This window comes from Bombus pyrosoma, linkage group LG15, assembly GCF_014825855.1.
Source record: "Bombus pyrosoma isolate SC7728 linkage group LG15, ASM1482585v1, whole genome shotgun sequence".
In the NCBI taxonomy this organism is placed as follows: Eukaryota; Metazoa; Arthropoda; class Insecta; order Hymenoptera; family Apidae; genus Bombus; species Bombus pyrosoma.
In genome coordinates, this window is record NC_057784.1 from 2,611,909 (window position 1) to 2,634,244 (window position 22,336).

General features: G+C 32.6%; 3 protein-coding genes across 3 annotated transcripts; 2 read left to right on the plus strand and 1 right to left on the minus strand.

Annotated features, from left to right (window-relative positions):
- Positions 1–7,205: 7,205 nt before the first annotated feature.
- Positions 7,206–10,137, plus strand: LOC122576026 (major facilitator superfamily domain-containing protein 10). The gene is made up of 7 exons (XM_043745731.1): positions 7,206–7,770; positions 7,849–8,111; positions 8,206–8,497; positions 8,587–8,807; positions 8,897–8,987; positions 9,102–9,239; positions 9,298–10,137. The coding sequence occupies exons 1-7, from the start codon at positions 7,551–7,553 to the stop codon at positions 9,390–9,392; spliced, it is 1,320 nt and encodes a 439-aa protein (XP_043601666.1). The 5' UTR covers positions 7,206–7,550; the 3' UTR covers positions 9,393–10,137.
- On the plus strand, positions 9,956–19,062 carry LOC122576024 (signal transducer and activator of transcription 5B). Its single transcript, XM_043745728.1, has 10 exons — positions 9,956–10,135; positions 10,677–10,830; positions 10,916–11,072; positions 11,150–11,496; positions 12,464–12,607; positions 12,681–13,149; positions 13,230–13,902; positions 13,995–14,150; positions 14,238–14,472; positions 17,152–19,062. The coding sequence occupies exons 2-10, from the start codon at positions 10,703–10,705 to the stop codon at positions 17,315–17,317; spliced, it is 2,475 nt and encodes an 824-aa protein (XP_043601663.1). The 5' UTR covers positions 9,956–10,135; positions 10,677–10,702; the 3' UTR covers positions 17,318–19,062.
- Positions 18,603–22,266, minus strand: LOC122576027 (stabilizer of axonemal microtubules 1-like). Its single transcript, XM_043745732.1, has 6 exons — positions 21,889–22,266; positions 21,537–21,814; positions 21,146–21,466; positions 20,603–20,855; positions 19,988–20,259; positions 18,603–19,647 (listed from the first exon to the last, which is right to left on the minus strand). Exons 1-6 carry the CDS (start codon positions 21,970–21,972, stop codon positions 19,386–19,388), a joined length of 1,470 nt encoding a protein of 489 aa, XP_043601667.1. The 5' UTR covers positions 21,973–22,266; the 3' UTR covers positions 18,603–19,385.
- Positions 22,267–22,336: the final 70 nt, after the last annotated feature.

The window sequence follows — 22,336 nt, forward strand, 5'->3', positions numbered from 1 at the left end:
TGATAAAATAAATCAATTATTTGAATATAAAATTAGAAAAATTTTGAATAAAATAGTAAAACATAGAGGAATATTAAAAAATTTTACTTTTCATAGAAAGTAGATTTTAGAACATTGATTGTGCGTATTTATTTATAACCATAATTTGTATTTCTAAATTTTCTTATACTAAATTGATCAAATAATGATGCAGTTTATAAAACAAATCGAATATTAATTGATATTTAACGAAACAATCGACATTGATTGTTTTGATTGTAAAACATTTCAAAAGTAATCTTTCATGAATAAGATTTGCAGAACTTCAATATGAAAAATAGGCAAATTTACTATTTGCTATTATTTAAATATTGTTATACAGAAAGATTACATAAACAAGATTGTAAATGAATAACAGCATAGATATATTTAGATTGTGATTAAAATAATAATGTACAAAATAAAGCAAAATCGATCGTAAAACTGACACTGCAGAAAACATGGAACATTCTAATAAAACATGGAACGTGTACAGAAAAATTTCTTTAAGAAATATGTTCAACCCTTTCTTATTAAATGCTTCGACGCATCATTTTTATCTCTGGTTTTATAAGAACATCATATATACACATATACATATGTATATGTAATAGATGAATATGGCAGCTGCACCGTCGTATCTACAAGATAGAGATTCATTTCTTTCAGCGCATTTATTGTTTAGCATATGAATAGTAAATACACGTATACGTGTACATATATACATATGGATGTTGAAGTATACCCTTTGGCATATTACAAAGAATTGAATAAAGTTTATAAGGAAGCCAAAACCAGTCCGCGAAGAGAAGCAGTTCTCTGCCGTGAGAATATGCGCGCGCGTAAACGTGTTAACGTGTAATCGTATGTGCATGTACGTATACTATATAGTGCTCGCATAGGGAAGAAGCCAGGTGTTTTATTTCAAACCGTGGGACTCTTAAAAGGGGATGCTTACACCACGTCTTCTACTTGAAGAATATGAATGAAAAACAAAATTCGTGTTTCACCGACCAACAAGAGAAACGACATCAGCTCGACTACTTTCATTGTATTTTCTTATTCGATCGAACGTAACTTAACCCCTAGTCCTCTCGTTTTTCTCGTCTTCTCTTTTCAGCTAATTTCCTCTTTTCCTTGTATTTCACTACAGTAAAAAGAATCAAACCGTACTCTAGTATGAATTTTTAAGCAACAATACATATCATATTATATTTGTATTACTTCGGAAGATGAACAAAGAAATATCGAATCTATCATTGTTCATTACTTTCTTCTGTTCTATTCTTGGTCGAATCATTCGCGAATTTAACGAATTCGATCGTGAGAAAATGATACTATGAAAAAGGAAAATTGATTCCTTTTTGTTTACAATTGCAAATAAATTTTTAACGATCTTTAACGGAACTAAAGCTCAAATCATCCAATAATTATCAACTTCTAGAAGCTTACGTATATGATCTGAAATTTACTGAACGAAACAATGATATGGGTTAGTAAATATATAGACATGAGTAGAAATTAATAGAATAAAAGTTCTCAACTTATTTATCGATCTTTAATTTTTATTGCAATATACTTTAAAACTAAGAGAAAGAAATTTTTACGATATTAGGATTAGGATGATAAATTTAAGATAAAATGAACTTAATTTTTTCAATGTTTTTTATTATTCCATTTCACACATAAATTTTATCTAAGTGTAAAGAATATGTACATTTGAGATTTGTAATGTAAAATTTGACATCTGTCACTAAAATTTAATATATTTGGATGTTACATGCAACTTATTTGGATATACCCATACGTAACATAAGGAATTGAGGGCATTTTGTCCTGTCCTTTTTTATTTCTAAATAAAACGAGTATCAGTACACATAAATAAACAGTATATTTTTATAGTAACAAAAGATAAAGATTTTGTGTACATTATTAGCTTTTCGAAGAATGAATAATCTGGAGGATATTTTAGTCCGGTATCGGAAGCGCAACAGATGATAGGTCGAATAGATCTAGCAGGCCGGGACGAGTGCAATTTGATCTAACCTTCGACAAATAATGCCCACATCCCAACCTGTTAGTATCCTCGACGAATTCAGGTAAAATGGTTACCATTGTCTTCTTGCTAATCCTTTGTTTTTCCATCAATATTCATCGATCGTTGTTTGTTTTTGTCTTCTACGATGAAATATAATGCATTCCGATAGGCCGGGACAAGTGCAATATTGAGAATTATATTATAAAATATTGTCACAAATCTCGGCCTATCTTCTATGCAAAATAACAGATTTTCTCGTGCCAAGATAAATTACAATAGAACAATGAAATTTATATGTACAGCGAGGTTACGTAAAAAATTTTTTATATAAAACATTTGCTTCAAGGTTATAAGGTTATAAGAACAGTTGTGCAATGATTGGAAACAAAAGCCTTCATCGAATCTTTGTGTAAACACGTGCTCTTGAGAAAACCCCTATTTACAATCAGGTATTTTCACACAATCTCTTCGATTCGGTCTTCAAATAAGTCATTTCCAAATCAAAGAGAACTATCCATTTTAATTCATTTATGTTATGAATTATGATAGATCGTGTGCTAGTGTTATTTTGTACACGAGTTTTGGTCCACTACAGCTTCGTGCACAAATATTACGTAGAAACCGGGTACGATTAACATACAAGGTACGCGCCGTATAATTTTAAGTCAAACATTATTCGAACACTTTAGTTCAATATTAAGACTTAAATTTAAAGGAAGCCCTTATAATTTTCTTGGTTAATCTTCACGCACATACCTACGACGCACATTCGATCAAACGGCTTTCTACCGTTTTTGGTAACTACAATTTTCAACAACCCATTTCCTCGATCTTGCCTGTTTTCGAACACGGTAATAAAATAGCAGGTAGACAGTGTTTATAGTCCGCTTTTCAGTAACCGTCACAGACGTATTGCAGTGAGTAATACACATTTTTAGAAAAACACGTTGCCGGTGTACACCCTAACCCCCAAATCAAAATAAATGACGTCTTTCGCCGGTTGCCAATATCCCGCGCTACGGTTATCCTCTCTTCCTTACCCCTCGTCACGTCCAATGTTTTGTCCCGTTTCGTTTCTCATCTAGTTGGAAAGTGCGATGTAAACGTCATAAAATCGACGTAGAAAACCAAACGATCCGAGTTTATTCGTCCACTGCACGACACTATCGACAAAATACAACGCATGTATCACGATTTATTTTAGAACAATATATTGACGATAACTACGACAACAACGGTAATACTAATATTAGCGATTACAACAATAACAAGACGTAAACTTCTTCCGTTGAGCTCGTGTTTCTCGAGAAGGAAGCACGAAAGACGTGACAACATCCCACCCAGAGAGTTCTCGACAAACTGCTGCTCGTGACCAGGTGTCTCTTCTCTTTATTCCTTTTGGGTCCCAAGTACATGAAAGCCCCCAGCTATATAGGTACCCCTAAGGGTCGATGGTGGGGGCTTATTCTTATTTAACAGCAACGAAGCAGGAACACCAGCAACAACCAACTTTAAAGCTTCCCTCTTTTTCTTTTTCGTGTCCTTTTCTTGATCTCTTTTTACTCTCCGTCTTTCTCCGTCAGTTTCTACCTTCAATTCTTCCAACTTCCTCCCCTTTTCTTCTCCCATTTGCTATCCCTTTCTCTTTCTCCCTTTCTTTTCCCTTCCGTCAACTTCCTTCTACTTTCTTGTTACCTATCTCTTTCTCCTATTTATTCGAGTGGCTTTATTCTTTTTTTCTATCTTACGTTCCTTCCTCGTCCTTCTTGGGCCACTTTGTAGCGCAGATCTATCGTTAAAGCCCGCCAAAATTGTATCAGCTGTCCTGAATTTTGCTCCGCCTGTCAAGTACGTGACGTATACGGTTCTTCTTGTTCTGTCTTTTTGTTAGCTAGGTGTCCTATGGGAAAAAAGGGTCAGCCGAATCCTACAATAGTAAGGCTATTACAATTTGCGCAGTGACACTTTTCGTGACGTTTTAAAAATATCATTTCAAAATTATCGTGCATAACACATACTAAATATGCATAAATACGTAACAGCTTATTTTTAAATAAAAATGCATTTTTACTTAAAATAAGTCTTCAGTTTTTCTGCATATTTGTTTTAAGAAACAAAGCACCCTTGCAGTTTGTACTACGTAGTTACAGTTACGAATGATTGAACGTGCGAACGTTGAACATATATCATTCAAAACTTGGACAAAGGAACATCGATGGTTAAATATCTTCTTCGATGATAAAATATAATTTTTTCTAGATTATATATATATATATATCTGACGATTACCTTAACTGCAAAGTTAAATTGCTGCAATTATACTGCATAAACATTGTTATCAATTATAATTCTGATTCCAATACATATAACTTAATTAATAGATTTGGGATAGAATAATTAAACTTTTGGCAAGTTTATGAGATCAACTAATTTGACCGTAAACTAATTGAATTGGATTTAACACCTGGTTCTGTCATTTTAGTATACATTCATAAATACATCATGTAAACGCATAGGATTGAAGTAGCAAAGACAAATTCGAAAATGAAACTGAAATATTTTCCTACGAAGTACGCGACATGTTTAATTGAAAAACGTATAATTTGATGATATAATCGTTTGATCGAGTTGCTGTAAGTTTTCAAGTAAGACATTACCTTAGTGTCATTCTTTGATTTGGCGTTGACACGCGTTGATACGCAAAAGAAGAAAGAAGATTAAAAACAGAGAGTGATTGAGAACCACTTGTAGGAGGACAGCTGCCGCAGCGAGCGCATCTGCTGTCGGTTGCGCGGGCACGCGCGCTTACATATCCTTATTCCTATGTTGGTACTATACACTCTATATAGATGTACACGGGTCGAACGCATACGGTACTCCTCTGTTCTCTTTATTTCTACCGTGTTGTTCCATCCTTTTTTCGCTAGTCCTTTCCTTTTCCCTTTCTTTCCTTATTTTTGTCCGAACATTCGCTGCCCCTCTCCTCACCCCCTCTCTCTCTTCTCATTCTTCCTCCTTCCCCTCCTATCTACCTGTGTCCTTCGTTCATTTCAGTTGGTTTCTTTTTTCTCACCCTTCAAACTGCGACATCGCAGCATTCGAATCCCGTTTTCAATATACCTTCTAGCAAATGCGTCTTCTCGTTGTATTGGGGGTTGACGGACCATCGTCTTCCCTTTAATACCGTTCAGGGTAAGGATTTATAATCCATGAAAGAGAGGGTCTACTCGTGTTTATGGCATATACGATGGCTGTCTGATTTCGAAAGGCTCGTACACCTAGTTCATAATACAGAGCTTACGCGAGCAATAGGGTTTTCTACGGTGTGTAACAGCACACGATGCAGCTTGCCATACAGCCGGTACGTAGGCCGCCGTGGTACCCGAAAATTTTCTTTGTTCCCATTGTTCAGCGAATTTCCACCGTACTTTTACTATAGCTACGTTCCTTAGAAAATTGTCGAATTTCTCGACCCAGGGACTTTTCCATCTGCTTACCTCGTTCCGCCTTTATTTCCTTCCTTCTTTTTTTCTTCTTTATTATCCACGAAAACCCTCACGGGATTTTAAGTTCGGCTCTTTTGTTCCTTTGCATACCTGCTCTCGTTGAAACGAACTGATGCGGTAGTTATTGGTATGCTTCGTTTAAATTTTTCTCAAAATTCACTGAGTTCATCTACTACTTTTATTTTCAGGAACGAAAGAATATTAGTAGAAAATTTATCATCAGCACTTAATTTTGCAAAATGCATCTATTATTCTTATCTCTAGTGAAGAATAAAATTGAAATCTGTTATAATATTTAAGGCGATTTCTTGAATGTTTAACGTGATGCTAAGGTTAATGCTAGATCAATTTCGTAGAAAGTTAGAATTTCTTTTCTGCAATGTTATTTTTGTTATCTTATCTTTAAATAAGAAAAGTTTTGAAGTATATCGACACATGTCAGAGAATGGCATCAATGTGCAGCATGTGCTTCACACCGTAGGGCCCAGATGGCAAGCGTTGAATCCCTTGCTTAAATTTTCATCACGATATAACACTACATACTGCCTTCTAGACCACCTGTTCTATGCGTAGTTTGAAGCTATTCCTATAATTTCACATTACGTACAAATACATATATGAATTAATAGTGTATATAATAATAGAAAAAAATGTGTTATTTTCGTTAATTTTTTCAAACTATTGAACCTTTATATCTGTTAGCCGTTCATATGTACGCTATCTAAATTATGTATGTATATGTGTAAAGTATAGATCGACCAATTTTTCAATCACCCTGCATTAATAAAGAAATTCTTATTTTTAATATTATACTCTATAAAAATGTTTGTGTTACCATTAATACAATTAGTGATGTTAAACAAATGTTTCTATTTTTTGTAATCTGTTTAATCTGCGTTTACATTAAATGAAAAAGATTTTATGCATAATGATCTATCTATTCGTAATAACGTATTGAGTTAACAAACGGTCGTTCCGAGCGACGTTACACTTCGAGACGAAATTCAAAAGATCTTTGTTCGTATCGAGGAAGTGAATCCGTGGTCGAATTCAAACGTGTCCGTGTATACAAATACTTTATATCGTCTATAACAACCGGAAGTTGAACATACATAATGTTTCTGGGTGCGCCTGTTTGTGCTATTTTTCGCTTCACTGGCAAATAAAAACAAACTACTGATTAATCATGATTTGATGAATACAATATTCATTATTACAATGCAAATATATATAAAAGATATCTTATTATTTCGGACAATTTTCTTGGGAACTTATTCCATTTCTTTTTTATTTATATCATTATCATTTACTGATACTATTTTGGTAATACCAGAAATGAAAATATTTCGGAAATATATAATCTATATATAATTATACACGTCCTATCAATTTTATTTTTTAACATAACAGCAGTTATAAATTATTGCGGCAGTTAATATGTTAATGTAAATCATAATAAAGGAAGGATTTATTTTTTGGTATATAAAAGTTCTAAAGACCATAGTATATATAGAGATATAATTATAAATAATTTTGTAAACTACTTTGAATGATAGAACAATAAAAAATATTTTATTCCCCAATGCTTTGGTCCAATAATAAAACAGATTTCTTTCTTATTGATTGCACGAACAGTCGGTAAGGAATTACCGAAATAGAGATACAAGGAAAAGTAGGTCAAATCCTTTCACTCGGAATTAATTCTTCAAAGTATTTATGATGACACAAATAGAAAGTATCACAGCTAAGCAAAGCTTCACATTTTCAGAAGAATTAATTCCTGCTACAAAGATTGTTGTGTAAAATGTCAAAGTGAAATTGTTCACCTATCAACTATGCAGATAATTAATAAGAGGAAGCTATGAAATATTAAAAATATTAATGGTCCATTTGATACAAGTGGACCATAGTTTATGTTTTAAATTACAGTATTATTTAAAAGTTTTTATATTAAGTACTTTTGCTGTTATATTATATTATATTCAATAATGGCTAAAATAAAAGATAATACTGTCCAGATAGTATTTATTTCTTTACTGCTGGACCTTTTGGCATTTACTATGATATTACCATTGTTACCAGCTTTATTAGACTATTATAAAGAAATAGAAGATAATCAAGGAATATATTTTAAAATTTTGTATTATATACAAAATGCAAGAAAATTTTTTGATGCTCCTGATAAAGTCAATACAGTACTTTACGGTGGTTAGTTTTTTTCCTCATTTTATTTAAGTTATTGATATATTAATATGTATTAACATAGGTGTATAATTTATCTTATAGGTTTTCTTGGTTCTATGTATTCTTTCCTACAATTTTTGAGTGCTCCGATAGTAGGAGCGTTATCGGATATATATGGAAGGAAACCATTGATGATATTTTGTTTAACAGGTATTGCATTGTCTTACCTGTTATGGGCATTTTCTTGTAATTTTGCTATATTTGTATTAGCAAGATTTGTTGGAGGTATTAGTAAAGGGAATATTAATTTATCAATGGCTATCATTAGCGATGTTACATCTCCAAAAACAAGGGGAAAAGCAATGGTAAAGTTTAAGATAAACATATGAATAAATACAACATACATTGAAGACAGATGAATGTAAATAAAGAAATAAGTTAATCTTTCCTTATTTTCAGGCACTTGTTGGTATAGCTTTCTCTATAGGCTTTGTAGCAGGTCCAATGATAGGAGCATTTTTTTCATGGATTTCTAGTGATAATAGAAAAGGGACTTGGTACATAATACCTGCAGTATTTGCTCTTTTCTTGGCAGCGAGTGATTTGTTTTTTACTGTTTGCTACTTAAAAGAATCTTTACCGTTGAATTGTAGAACCAGTAATTTTGTAACTGGTGTCTCTGGAATTCTTACTTACATTAATCCTATAGATCTATTCCAATTTAATGGAGTGTCTGGGTTAACTTTGCAAGGTAAAGTTAACATATTAGCAGTTAGCATATTATAAATTCTATAGAAATCAATAAAAATTATATATATACATATATATATACAATTTCAGACAAAAAGGATTTAAAAACACTGGGTTGTGCATATTTCATATATTTGTTCGTGTATAGTGGCTTGGAATTTACCTTAACTTTCTTAACTCATTATTTGTTTAAATTTACAAGCATGCAACAAGGATGGATGTTTTTGGGAATTGGATTAGTTATGGCAATTTTGCAGGGAAGTTGGGTACGAACAATTCCACCTAATAAAACGAAGTCTGTTGCAGGATTGGTAAATATTTTGAAAATACAGAGCAGATATTTCTGCTATTATTAATTTTATATTGATTAAATTATATTATTATATATTAAATATTTTAGGGTTTATGGCTGATTATTCCAGCATTTATCTGTGTAGGTTTAGCAAATGATATATTGACATTGTCAGTTGGAGTATTTCTGTTTGCAATTTGTGAGTATATTGTGACATAAATTTATGTATATGAAATACAACAAATATCTATGGATTATTCATCATATTTGATTAAAATAAATAAAAATTTTATATCTTTTTCATATATTATAGCAACTGCCATGGTTGTTACATGTATGATGACGCTTGTAACACGTATTGGTCCTGATCATCAAAAAGGTGCAATAACAGGTGTTTTTCGTTCTCTTGGAGCATTAGCACGAGCTTGTGGACCTATTGTAGCTTCTTCAGGTAAAGATAAAATATTGAATCATTTAATTCAGTAATTTATATAGAATTATTATTTCAGCTTTCTGGTGTATTGGTAGTAAGGCAACATATCTTACTGGTGCTGTATTCCTTATACTTCCACCTTTAATTCTTCAAACTGTTAAGTCATTTTGAAACAAAGGAAACAAAGGTATTTATATAAATATTACATATTTATATTTGTACAGTATTTTTACACATTTTATAACATTTGTTGTTCTAATGTTTTATAACGTTATGTAAACATTTAAGAAAATATTCTTTATACGCTTTTTGTATCATGTATGGAGAGTGAATAATTGTACATTTTAATATGCAAATTTTCTCTCTTTACTCTTCCCTCCTTTTCCGCCATGTTTAGTAGTTATTGATTTATCGAAAAGTTATCAAATTAATGGTGCTGTGATATAACGTGTTTTTTCCTGCGATAAACTTATAAGGAAAATACAACTAAGATATATTTCATTGATGTAAAAGAATCACAAAGAAAATTATTGAAATCAAAGATAAAAATATTTTCTCCCATTTGGTACGTCCCTGAGAAAATCATGATTTTGCGTATGCGTAATTGGTGCTTCGTCACGTGCCCTACCCTCTCCCTTTTGTGTCGCGCCATTTACGGTAAGAAATTCTCGGAATTCTTCCGTTCGCGGGACTTCGTCGACGTCCGCGTTGATGTGAGTAACACAGAAGGGGGAGAGTTATTGATGCGATTCACGAGTGCGACCGGTCCCTCAATCATTACGTTTACAATTATTGCGCGGTAGACAGAGTTTGATCAGTTCAAAGGTTACATCTTCAACAAATCGAAGCAAACTGAAGGTATCGGAATCATACAGTACAAATCCTAGTTGCTTCTGTCTGCGGACTAGCAGCAGGTGAGTGTAACCAATTCTTAAAGTGAACATCTTTTTCTTTCGCCCCTCCCGCTTATCTATTTACGCGTTATTGCAATACGTTACGTTCTGTTATTTCTTAATTTCGATATCATACTCTTTTCTTTTAATTTATTCAAAAAATTAAATTAAAAATTGAATAATCGATAAACTTATTTTATTTAATTCAATTTATTCAATATCTTTAAACATAATATTAAATATATGTAATTTTTCTTACTTGAGTTTCGGAAGTATATATATCCACTTTAAAAGAATGTACGGTTTCTGATAATATCGAGCATTTCGTTTTATCAGCTAATACTGATACTACACATTCTGTAATAAATATAGACGAAATATCTAATGAATACATCTTTATTAAATATATCATTTAATAAATTTGAAAATGTAATACTTTCAAATATCAAATAGATTGTTAGTTTGTGGTTATATTATTTTTAGAGCAAACACTTCTAATGTTCTTAATGAAAACATTGATGTTAATTAGTGAAAAATAATAATGCAACTAAATATGTTTAAGGTAAAGAATTTATAATTACAATCAAAATGTCACTGTGGGCAAAAGCACAACAATTACCACAAGATGCATTGCAAGAAGTACGTTCAGTTTATGGAGAACATTTTCCGATTGAGGTCCGACACTTTTTATCTTCTTGGATAGAAGAAAAAATGTGGTAAGTTAAATATATTTGCTTTCATCTATCTTTTAATTTATATATATATGTATATAGAGTATTTGGAGCAATATTTTTATTATAGGACTGATATAGAACCTGATAATCCACAATATGAACAATATATAGCTACTCTTGTGAGATCTCTAATTCAAGAATTAGAAACTAAGGCAGCTTCATTAAACACAGATGACATGTTTTTAACAAAATTAAAATTAATGGAAGCTGCAAAAAATTTTCGTGTAAGTTTTGTAATGAAGCGTTAATAATTAATTTGAACCATATTAATTTTACACAATGTATTTTTTTTTTAATGCAGCAGAGATATACACATAATCCTACAGCGTTATTTAGAATAATTAGACATTGCCTAGGTACAGAAATGAAATTAGTATCTCAAGTAGAGAATTTAGGAGGTGCATTAATGAGTATGGCAGGAGGGAAAGTAGGATTGATTAGTGATGCTATAGCTGAAATAGCCCAACATGTTGAGTCTTTGCGACGTAGAACTCAAGAAACTGGAGAAGATTTGCGAAAAATGGAGCAAGAACAGGAGGCATTTGCTATTAGTTATCACGAATGTACTAAGCTAAATGCTCATCTTCAACATCTTGCAACACAACCACAAAATCAACAAAATTTAGATATGGAGAAAAAAATTAGAAGGTATTTAAATATTTATATAATTATCCCTTTGTTCTACAACAAGGAGTGAAACCTGTAGTAAATATTTGGGACAAAAGCAATAAGCAGACCAAATGTAAATAACACTAGCCTGGCTCGCGATACTTCATTCAGGACAAATGTAAACAACATGAGTCAGACTCGTGGTTCAGTTGCGCTCCATATTTTCTTACTTTAGTTACGTGTAATTCTTTGTTATGTTCACACGCTTAGGTTATAATTCCCTGAAAGAATTAAACAACCCTTATACCTATCATGTCAGTAAAAAGAAAATCTAATATTGATGATAGTAGTGAGAAGTATGTTATTATTGTGGATAGTGATTCGGTAGATTCTTCTGATATTGATAATGATGATAATATTGTGTTTCCTATTGTGTTTCACTGTTTAGGAAAATATCACACAGTTGAAGATTATTAATTTTCTACGAGTTTTCTCAAAATATTATTAATTAAAAATGATTTATTATTTGAAAGTGGATAATGTATCAGTAACAATTTGTAAATTAATATTTAGTTTAGTTTACTGATGAATCGATCATAATTACTTCCCAGACATCTTAAAAGTATTAGTTGTGCCCAAATATGTTTATTATTTCACAATTCTTTTCGTTGCGTCGAAATATACATGTCATAAGGTGCATACATTTTGCGCAAGTTCGAGCACACGGCTAAACAGCTAACTGGCTTGACGCGTGATCGACCTTCTTGTTCATTGTGGCCCGAGCAATCGGGAGTTGGCGGGTAGGACAAAGGGTTAATAATATAGTGTATATCTACTGTAGGATGAGGCACTTGATATTATCATCTTAATTTACTAATCTCCTTTGATCTGCAATATTTTTTGCTATAGATAATAATATTGATCTAAATTAAAATAATATCAGGTGTTCTATCTTATAGATGTATATAATAATAAAACCTAAATAATGAAAATAATGTTATTATAGGCAAAAAGAGCAGCAAGAACAATTACTGAACCATAAAGTAGCAGGTTTAATGCAATTACGACTGACATTAGCTGACAAACTGAAAGATACTATTACTAGATTAAATAGCTTGCAATCTAGAGTCTTAGACGATGAACTTATTAGGTAAAACTTGTTCAATTTCTTTCTCTTCAAATAATTGTGCAAGTTCTAAAGATAAAAATACATATTTATTTAGATGGAAAAGAGATCAACAACTAGCAGGAAATGGCGCGCTATTTAACAGCAATTTGGATTCTATTCAAGAATGGTGTGAAAGCTTAGCTGAATTAATTTGGCTTAATCGTCAACAAATTAAAGAAGCAGAACGTTTAAAGCAAAAATTTTCGTTAGAACCACCAGGAATGCAAGATATTCTTCCTACTTTAAATGCCCAAATTACACAGTTACTTAGTTCGTTAGTTACAAGTACATTCATCATAGAAAAACAACCGCCGCAAGTAATGAAAACTAATACTCGTTTTACAAGTACAGTACGCTTGCTTGTTGGCGGAAAATTGAATGTTCACATGACTCCTCCTCAAGTTAAGGTGAGCATTATCAGTGAAGCTCAAGCAAATGCTTTATTAAAGAGCGATAAAATGGCAAAGAATGGAGAAGCTAGCGGTGAAATCTTAAATAATACGGGGACGATGGAATATCATCAGGTAAGAAGAAGAAAATAAAATTATCATAATTCACCATATTGCTTAAACAAAACATGAACCATCATGCTTTTGCTTTCTAGGCAACAAGACAACTCTCTGTAAGCTTTCGTAATATGCAATTAAAAAAGATCAAAAGAGCAGAAAAAAAAGGAACGGAATCTGTGATGGATGAAAAATTTTCCCTTCTCTTTCAATCACAATTTAGCGTTGGAGGAGGTGAATTGGTATTCGCAGTTTGGACTCTAAGTTTACCAGTTGTAGTAATTGTACATGGAAATCAAGAACCACACGCATGGGCTACAGTTACATGGGATAATGCATTTGCTGAACCTGGAAGAGTACCATTCGCAGTGCCTGATAAAGTTCCATGGGGTCAAGTAGCTGAAGCATTAAATGTTAAATTTAAATCTGCGACAGGTCGTTCATTAACGGAAGATAATTTACGATTTCTCGCGGAAAAAGCGTTTCGCGGTGGTAATGCAAGTGGGCAAGACTACTCTAGTTTGCTTTTGAGTTGGGCACAGTTTTGCAAAGAGCCATTACCAGAAAGAAATTTTACGTTTTGGGAATGGTTTTATGCTGTGATGAAATTAACCAGGGAGCATTTAAAAAGTCAATGGATGGACGGTTATATATTGGGATTTGTGAGAAAGAGACAAGCAGAAGAAATGTTGGCGAGTTGTGCGTCAGGAACATTTTTAATGCGTTTTTCAGATTCTGAACTTGGTGGTGTTACTATTGCTTGGGTTGGAGGTAAATATCTATACATTTTACTACTTTGAACTAGAGTCGTTACTGTTTTCTCTTTCAGTCAATATTCTCTAATTTTATATTAATATTTGTAGATCAGACTGAAGTTTTCATGTTACAACCTTTCACGAGCAAAGATTTTGCGATACGTAGTTTAGCTGACCGTGTGTCCGATTTACAACACCTGCTTTATCTCTATCCAGACATATCGAAAGATCAAGCATTTTCTAAATATTACACGCCATTTACAGGTAAATATCCTTTATTCTCGTTTCTTCACTTTTATTCATTTTCGTAATACTTTGAATTGAGATTGTGTAAAATATATTTTATCATAGAAAATCAATCTACATCGGCAAATGGATATGTGAAACCGTTTTTGGTAACGCACGTACCTGGTTGGGGTGGGCCTGGTGTTGGTGGTCAAACACCGTCGCATTCCTCCGTAGTAGGAGTAGGAAGTAGCGGTCAAAGTGGTCCCGGTGGTAGTTATCCAGCAACACCATCAACTATATTTCAAGCGCACAGTCCAGACCCCTCTGTAACGCGTGATACTCCATCAGTGGCTTCCAGGTCAGTCCCCTGGATTTAAAATATCAATCGTATCATATACATTTTTTTAATTAATATAAGCTGCCATAGAAATTTCAATATAAGATATGCAAAGATTCTTTTTTGTTTCTTTCGTGCAATGTATTTAAATATCGGACAAGTATATGTTCTAAGAAGTGTGTCTGAATTTTTTAACTCATAACATACCGTTTCCGGCGACTGCAATAATTATTTTATATAATATTATACGACTATCGTATGTACTGTTTATTAATAACATATCGAATCGATATAATGTTTGAGTACTTAATGTTTGATCAATAAAAATAGATTAATGAAGAGATTCCAAAAGGCAGAAACGACACATTCCTACAACTAACACTTTGCATGTCTTTTATATTCTATCTGTGCAGATGAATGTCAGTATTGTTTTTTGTATGTTTTCTTTTTGCGAACATTTAGCAAATATTATAATTTACAATAATATTGTAGTTTCAAATTTTGTAAACTTTTTAATGAAATTTTGAAAATTTTTATATCTGATTACTATAACGTAAAATGAAAGTGTAAGTAACGTTAAGCCCTATCAAACAATTTTATTTACGATTAAATAAATTGTATACTGAAGAATACTGGATGCATAAAGACAATTTTGAGAAAAAGCATACTTTATTATGTACACGATACTGACGATTACAATTAGATTTTGCTTTAAATTAACCCTTTGAGGACGAGTATCGGCAAATAGCCGCCAGAATCTGTTCACAGTTCCAGACACTTATTTTGAAGTGGCTAGCGTACGTCTATTTTTCTGAAATATTTACGCGTATTTACGCATAAGTATAGTAAACTAAACAGTATTATGTTTTTGATGAAAGAAAATTATAGATCTTTAACGATGAGACCTTATCTTCCGTTTAACGTAAACTTGCGATGTAGGATGATGGTCGAGTTAAAACGAATTTCAGTCTTTCAATGGCATTACCAGACGAATCAGCAAGCTTTTTATATATTTTATATATTTTTTATAATACCTTATACACGATGCCTACAAAATCTAGAAAGGACATGTTCGATAGTGATGGTAGTGATGACGAATATTATTTTGAACTTGACAAGATAGAAGACGACGATAGTGCTTCAGGCAGTAGAAGCAAGCAATCGGTTCAGAAGTTTCAATATTTCTAGTGATAGTGACAGCGATGATGAACTAAATATTGAATGAATATAATATAAGCCTCGACAATGAATAACGCAAACGTTCAACGTGTATATTTTCTCAACTGCGCGCATCAATACCTCTTGTCCGGAACGGTCCCGTCCGCAAAGAGTTAACCTTCATGTTATCCAGTATTCTATGCTGATATTATAATTTTTTATCAATAAGCATATGATTAGTATTAAGTGGCATTATTAAAAAGTTCGATATAATTCAATAATGCCTCTATTAAATTTCCAAAGTCCTCCACAAGAATGTTTTTACTACTATTTAAAGAGAACAGAAATACGTTCTTAATAGAATGGTTGATAAATGGACTGTTTCATGCTTATTTTGAAGATTTACGCGATACTTTATAGTACAGAGGATAATACAGTTATATTATAATATTTCAAATTATATAAAATTGCTTGTAAAGCAAATTGTAATGAAATCCGTCCAACGGATAAAGTAGATACAGTAGATCGGAGGATCTTTGGATGTGTGGCGTAAACATCATCGATCTTTTTAAGTTTTTCGCTGTTTTTTCCTTTGTTTCTATCATAAATTATAGTACGTAATTTGTAGCACTAATAATGAATATAAAAAAATAACAGATTAAGGACCAATAACATATGCGTTCTCCTCAGACTGCCAAATTTTATAAATTTTCTTTTTTTTTCTCTCTATCTTTCTTTAAAGAGAAACGGCTTATCCATGGCATTACAAAACAAAACAAATAAAAGTGAAAAAGCTGTTGTATCGCTAATAGTATTCTATATGTATAAATATATATTCTCTCATACATATACACATGTGCGTGTTGCACACACATGTGTGTACATATACATATATCTTTTTATATATAAATCCATGTGAAAGAGTAATGTGTTACGAATCTATGCATGTGTAAAAGTAATACACGAAATTTTGAAAAATCGAAGGCATAGGCCTGGAGCAAGCCGGTACAACCACAGCAACGGAAAATTAAATGCATAAACGCTACTCCTGATAAAAACACAACTCCAATCACAGTTACAATTCTAGTACTGGCAATCGAGTGTATTTAAACATTATTACAAAATTGTTATGAAGCAGTGGCACTAGAATTTTAATAAAAATTCGTCTAAATAGAGTCATACAGTAGGTGTAATTATAATAGAGTAGAAATCGGGGATAATAGCTCTCAAGTGACCGATCAATCTTGGCTAGGTTGGGGATTTCTTGTGGTTGTTTGTATTTCCTTTGCCGTGTTGTACCGGCTATCAGGCTAATCGGTCACACGTTTCGACGAAATAGACGATTCTTAATGATTCGTATGTATGATATAAGCGATAAATTGAATTTTTAAAGTAGTCAATCAAGAGAGAAGGAAAAAGAAAAAGAAAGAACAAAATTGGATCGAATCGGTTTCGTATCACATGCAATACGTTTTGATTCAGTAAGAGTCTCTTGTCCATTACTATGCCAGTGATTGGAGTTGTGCTTTTAATTTGTGGTAGCTACGCTCCGGGCCTTGGCCAGTCAAGCGTTGGGCGAACGAATCCGGACATGGACTATGTGGAGCTGATGGGTCACAGCGAACTCCCCTCGATCGACGAAAATCTCAACTTGGATCACTTTACCTTCTCCGAGTTCATACAATCCTACAACACTAAGCCACAATAGGTATGTCAGGCGTGATATATTTCTTGTGTCTATCTATCGATCAATTATCTTTATTTCTTATCCCAATTATATTTTTAATCGTACACACAACGAATGTAATGCGTTATTATCGTTGTTTTATAGGGGAGGGATGTAAAAATGTTTTCGTCGTTTGCAATATATATTATCTTAAATATATATACACACACACACACCTATTAAGTAGGTTTGTCTTCGAAGAAACGTGGCATATCTTTGATTTTCATCATATAAGAGTGCAATATGTTTCAGAGCTATTACATTTTAGTTCTATTATAAACGAATGATTGAAATCGGTCTTTATGTAGTAACATTGTTGAGTTGAAATTACGTATGCCTGATCGTACCGTGTGCAATGGTACACTGTATGTTGCTTTATAAACCTAATACTTAATTTTCGATTTTGACTAAATGCTTGCTACGTAACGGCGGTACAATTTAATGTATGGAGTGTTCAATTGAGTGATATTGTTCGAACGAAAGTATCCGAGACACACGATTGTAGAAACTGGTCTTATTCTACCATTTAGATTTTATTCGAAAAGAAACAGTGTTCGCCACAAAATATCGAATATTGTGCACGAATACTTTACCATGACCAGGGAAACATTAATGTGTAGTGTGCAATTATAATGCTATATATACAGGGTAACGATAATTGTTTTACAAGTATAAGATTAAATGAACTTTGTGTTTTTCTCTTAAGTAAAAGATGAATTACATTATCTGATCAAACTTTTAGTTATTAATTGGAAAAAATGCACAAGAGAAACTGGTAGCAGGTAATGATGAGATCTAGATGTCAGCTGAAAGTAGAATTGCTATGATAATACGTAGAATATAATACAGACAATCATTTGCACGTCCAGTCATGTAAATAATGAAATAAAAAAAAAGAAGAATTTTAATTTACTAATGGGCCAGCGTGCCGGAATGAGAAACGGGGTTTGTGCAACGCTAATATGAAGTATGTGTAACGTGTAATCAGCGTGACCTAAATATGTGCCTTATAATCTTCGAATTAATGCTCATTATATTTTTTGAAAACTCTTATAGACAAGTTGCATGTATTTTTAGCAAAAAATTTTGTCTTCGACTCGCCGTTTAACTTAACTAACGAAGAAATATTATGTTTCTTATCATTTAAATCTCTTTTATATTGAAATTCAACTTTAAACAATTTTTGGAGAAATTAAAATTGAATATTTCCGTTTGGTGCGTGATATTTTTAGTGCGACGTACGACATGCGACGAATTTATATTTTTCAATTGTTACCGAAGTAACTGAAACTTTTCGGTGAACCTTTTAGATCTCTAAGCGTAGGAAGTTTCTATTATCGGTTAAAATAGATAATTATATATTCGTTTTCTAATAATCGTTCCCTCCCCTATAGTTTATGTACTCTATTAAAAGCTATGAATTGTTGCGCGTATATAAAACATCGATATACGCTAAATTTTTGAATAGGATTGAAGTCGTCGTTATCCTAATTATATTTACTATATATATAATATAAATATTATATAATATTATATATATGTACGTATGAAACCATGTACGTACGTATCTATGTATGTATGAGTGCATGCATGTACCTAATCGTGTACATGCGTGTACGTACGTACACGTGTATGTATGGATGTATGTAAAGATAAACTAAATTTTGAAAGACTAGTGCGTTAATACTGTTTATTATTAAATCTATTGTCTATTATCTTTTATCAAAGATTAGAGTTTATTTTATTATTGAGAACAATTTTACTGTTTATAAAATATATACGTTATTATTACCTTTATTCCTCTATATATAATAATAATTATTATTATATAAGCGTAAAATATAAGATGTGTTCGCATACCGAATCGACATACCGAATAAAATAGCTTTTAATTCGATTTTTTAAATTGTTTTTATTCAAGTTTTAAACAATTCAATATTTTTTTCCTCTAAATATCTATTATAATATACGATAGAAATTTATATATGGGAAAATAGAGAAGTTATACAGAAGTTTTGTTACTCAGATTGCAACTATTTTTGTTCGTATTTCATTCACACGTCACAGTTTCACATATTTGTGCCGGGAGAGCGTCGTATTTGAAATCCAAACATTCGCAATCAGCTGGCATACAAGTATCTTCGTAATATCCGGGTGCGGGATAACTGACTTGGTAAATAGTATCGGCACACATAGGATCTGAAGGTGGCTGATATTTTTCTTTAGACGCCCATGGTATATGTTCCTTGGGAAGTGGAGTCCAAGACTGATACGATAGTTTGTTTATAGTGTCATATTCAATTTTTTCAGATCTAACAGTTTAGTAAAAAGTATGTTGGTTAGTCAAGTTGGTCAAGGAATTATTGCGCAATATGTTATAATATTAGGTTGCTGGATAAGTTCTGTTCGCTAAGAATACATATATAATTAATGACAATTACAATTTATGACATTCATCTATGTGCATATAGCATTGTGTCTCTTTTATAAAGGAAGAAGAACTTATTAAGTTGTTTGCGGCCTCAAAGTTGTTTCTTTTTTGTTAAATTTCTTTCAATTTTGGAACGAATATAAATAAATATCCTTTAACTTTGGAGCGGAAGTGTATACAACAACCCAATATGCCTGGCTAATAAGAAATGTCTGATCTACCTCTGATACTGAACAACAGGTTTAAAGCTTTTAACCCACTCTACTGGCCCAGGTTTCGCGTAAGATAGTTTCGTTGTAGTTCTGTCGTCAATAGGTGTATCCGGGCTTCGAAGATTATCACATGGAATAATGAGATCCGGTCGTAATGTAATTTTTTCCACAAAATCGCAACGGTTGGTAGTTTCGGATTGCATTAGACCATCGCCTATCATGTTTCTGCTTCGGGGTAATATCGGCAAACGTCTTTCGCTTTGGACTGGTAGGTAACTCAACTGTAGGAGAATTAATATAGAAGGAAACAAAGAGTAGTAATAAGAGATGCACAGGAAGAGATGATGGCAAATGCTATTAGTAAATTAAGGGTTGTTAGAATAAAGAGACAGTTTCATTTTTCAGTAATTTAAATAAACTAACTCAAAATCAAAGCACTTTTTGATATATACTATAAATTAATAGTCAACTAATATTTGTAATAATAAACTTTTGAACTTCTGAATGTGAAAGCTTTAAATATGTAATCTATAACTTTTTTTCTTTTCCAATAAATATAATTTAAATATTGGAATTGTCTTCTTTTTGCTGTGATGTCTTCAGATGTTACAGAAACACATTTACTTTGCTTGTTGTATCTGTTGAAATTTTGCCATCAGGTTTCGAGATAGCATTGCAAGGAATAACAGGTTCCACTCGTTCAACGATAGCCGATTGCAAATAGCTTTGTTTATAAATAGTATCTGAGTGAAATTCACCACCGATAGGAAAGACATTGGCAGCAGTCGGCCGTACAGGTTTCTCCATGCATGGCTCTTCGTTCTTTAAGAAACTTTCAGAGTACGTTGTCTTTCCGCACATAGCAACATCTGGAGCTCTATAAACGTTACAGTAAAAACATCCCTTTGGTTTATCTATTTAAATCGAATAAGTCACAGGGTTTAATTATGGCAATCAATATTTTTTAGATGTCTAAGAAGGTAGTAAAACAGATGTTTAATACAAAAATAAAGAAACAAGTTTGGTAGCATAAGACTAGTTGACAGCATATTATATTTTAGCAAATACTATAATATTGTATTTTAATAAAAGTCCTCCCTTGTAAGACACAAAAAGTATGACTTTCATATCTTTCCCCTGTGGTATTCAAATATAATACATATATACTGGTAGATTGGTTTCTGCTGCCAGGAGTACGTATCTCTTTCTGGAATGTGAACAGGTTGATAACTTAACTTCTGTGTAGTATCAGTAAGAATCGGTTCACTCGGTGGATAGTAAATCGCTATGGGTTTGAAGTTCAATGTCGGTTCTGTACAGCCTGGGTCCGCATAAGAAAGTTTCGCTGTGGTACTAGCATCCAGCTTGCCGGAACTTAAACGAATGTTCCCACAAGGTATTATAATTTCTGGTTTGTCCACATATTTACGCGGGTAATCCTGACGAATTGTGGTAACAGACTCCATTCGACCAGATCCGATCATCGGCCTAACACATCAGAGAGTGACATCTAACAGATTTCTTAATTTCATTCGTTTCAATTCTTTAAACTCGTTACCTTTGCCTGGGTATGATTGGTTTTGTTTTAGGAATACTCCCAATATGTTTGTAACTCAATTGATTAGTCGTTTCACCGAGAAATCGAGCATCGGATTTAGTAAGAGCAGGTTTGGGTCGGATAGGTTGAGATCGGCTGCGTCGCATTTCCGCATGATCCACGTTTAAATATGATAAGTGATATGTGGTATTATCTTCGAATAATTTCGAAGGAGGCTTATACGTTCTCACCGGAGCGAATGACTTTGCTCGAGACGGTTGCACGTATTTTCTTGTGCACTAGATATGCACAATATTAAATCACCCATTTTATCAGTCGGAAATTATAATAGAAAAATTAGTGGGCTCGTTACTTTAATGTCACAGGGGCATTTTGCTGGCTTCTGGCATGGTAGTTGAAACTGCTTCTTTGTATTCTGTATCTCCACTACTTCCATTTTGTACTTAATATTATTACATATAATAATAACAATCAAAAACTATTTCCCTTTTTATGAATAAGATAGAAAGACGTGTTTATAGTCAATAAATATAGATTCTCAAAAGATTCGTAATATATAAAGTATAACAATATAAAACAATAAAGGTACAGCTGCGAACACGAATCTCTACATTCCGTTTTATGACTTCAGTGACATACAATTTGGAGAGGCAAACTTCAAAGTTACTGTTATGTCATCGTTATTTAAATGGAAACAAAATAAAGCCAATGATAAAATCGATTGTGTCGATGATCGATTTGTATACTCAAATCATAGCAATGGTAAGAACAAAAATATTTGTTGATATTTTATAGACCGA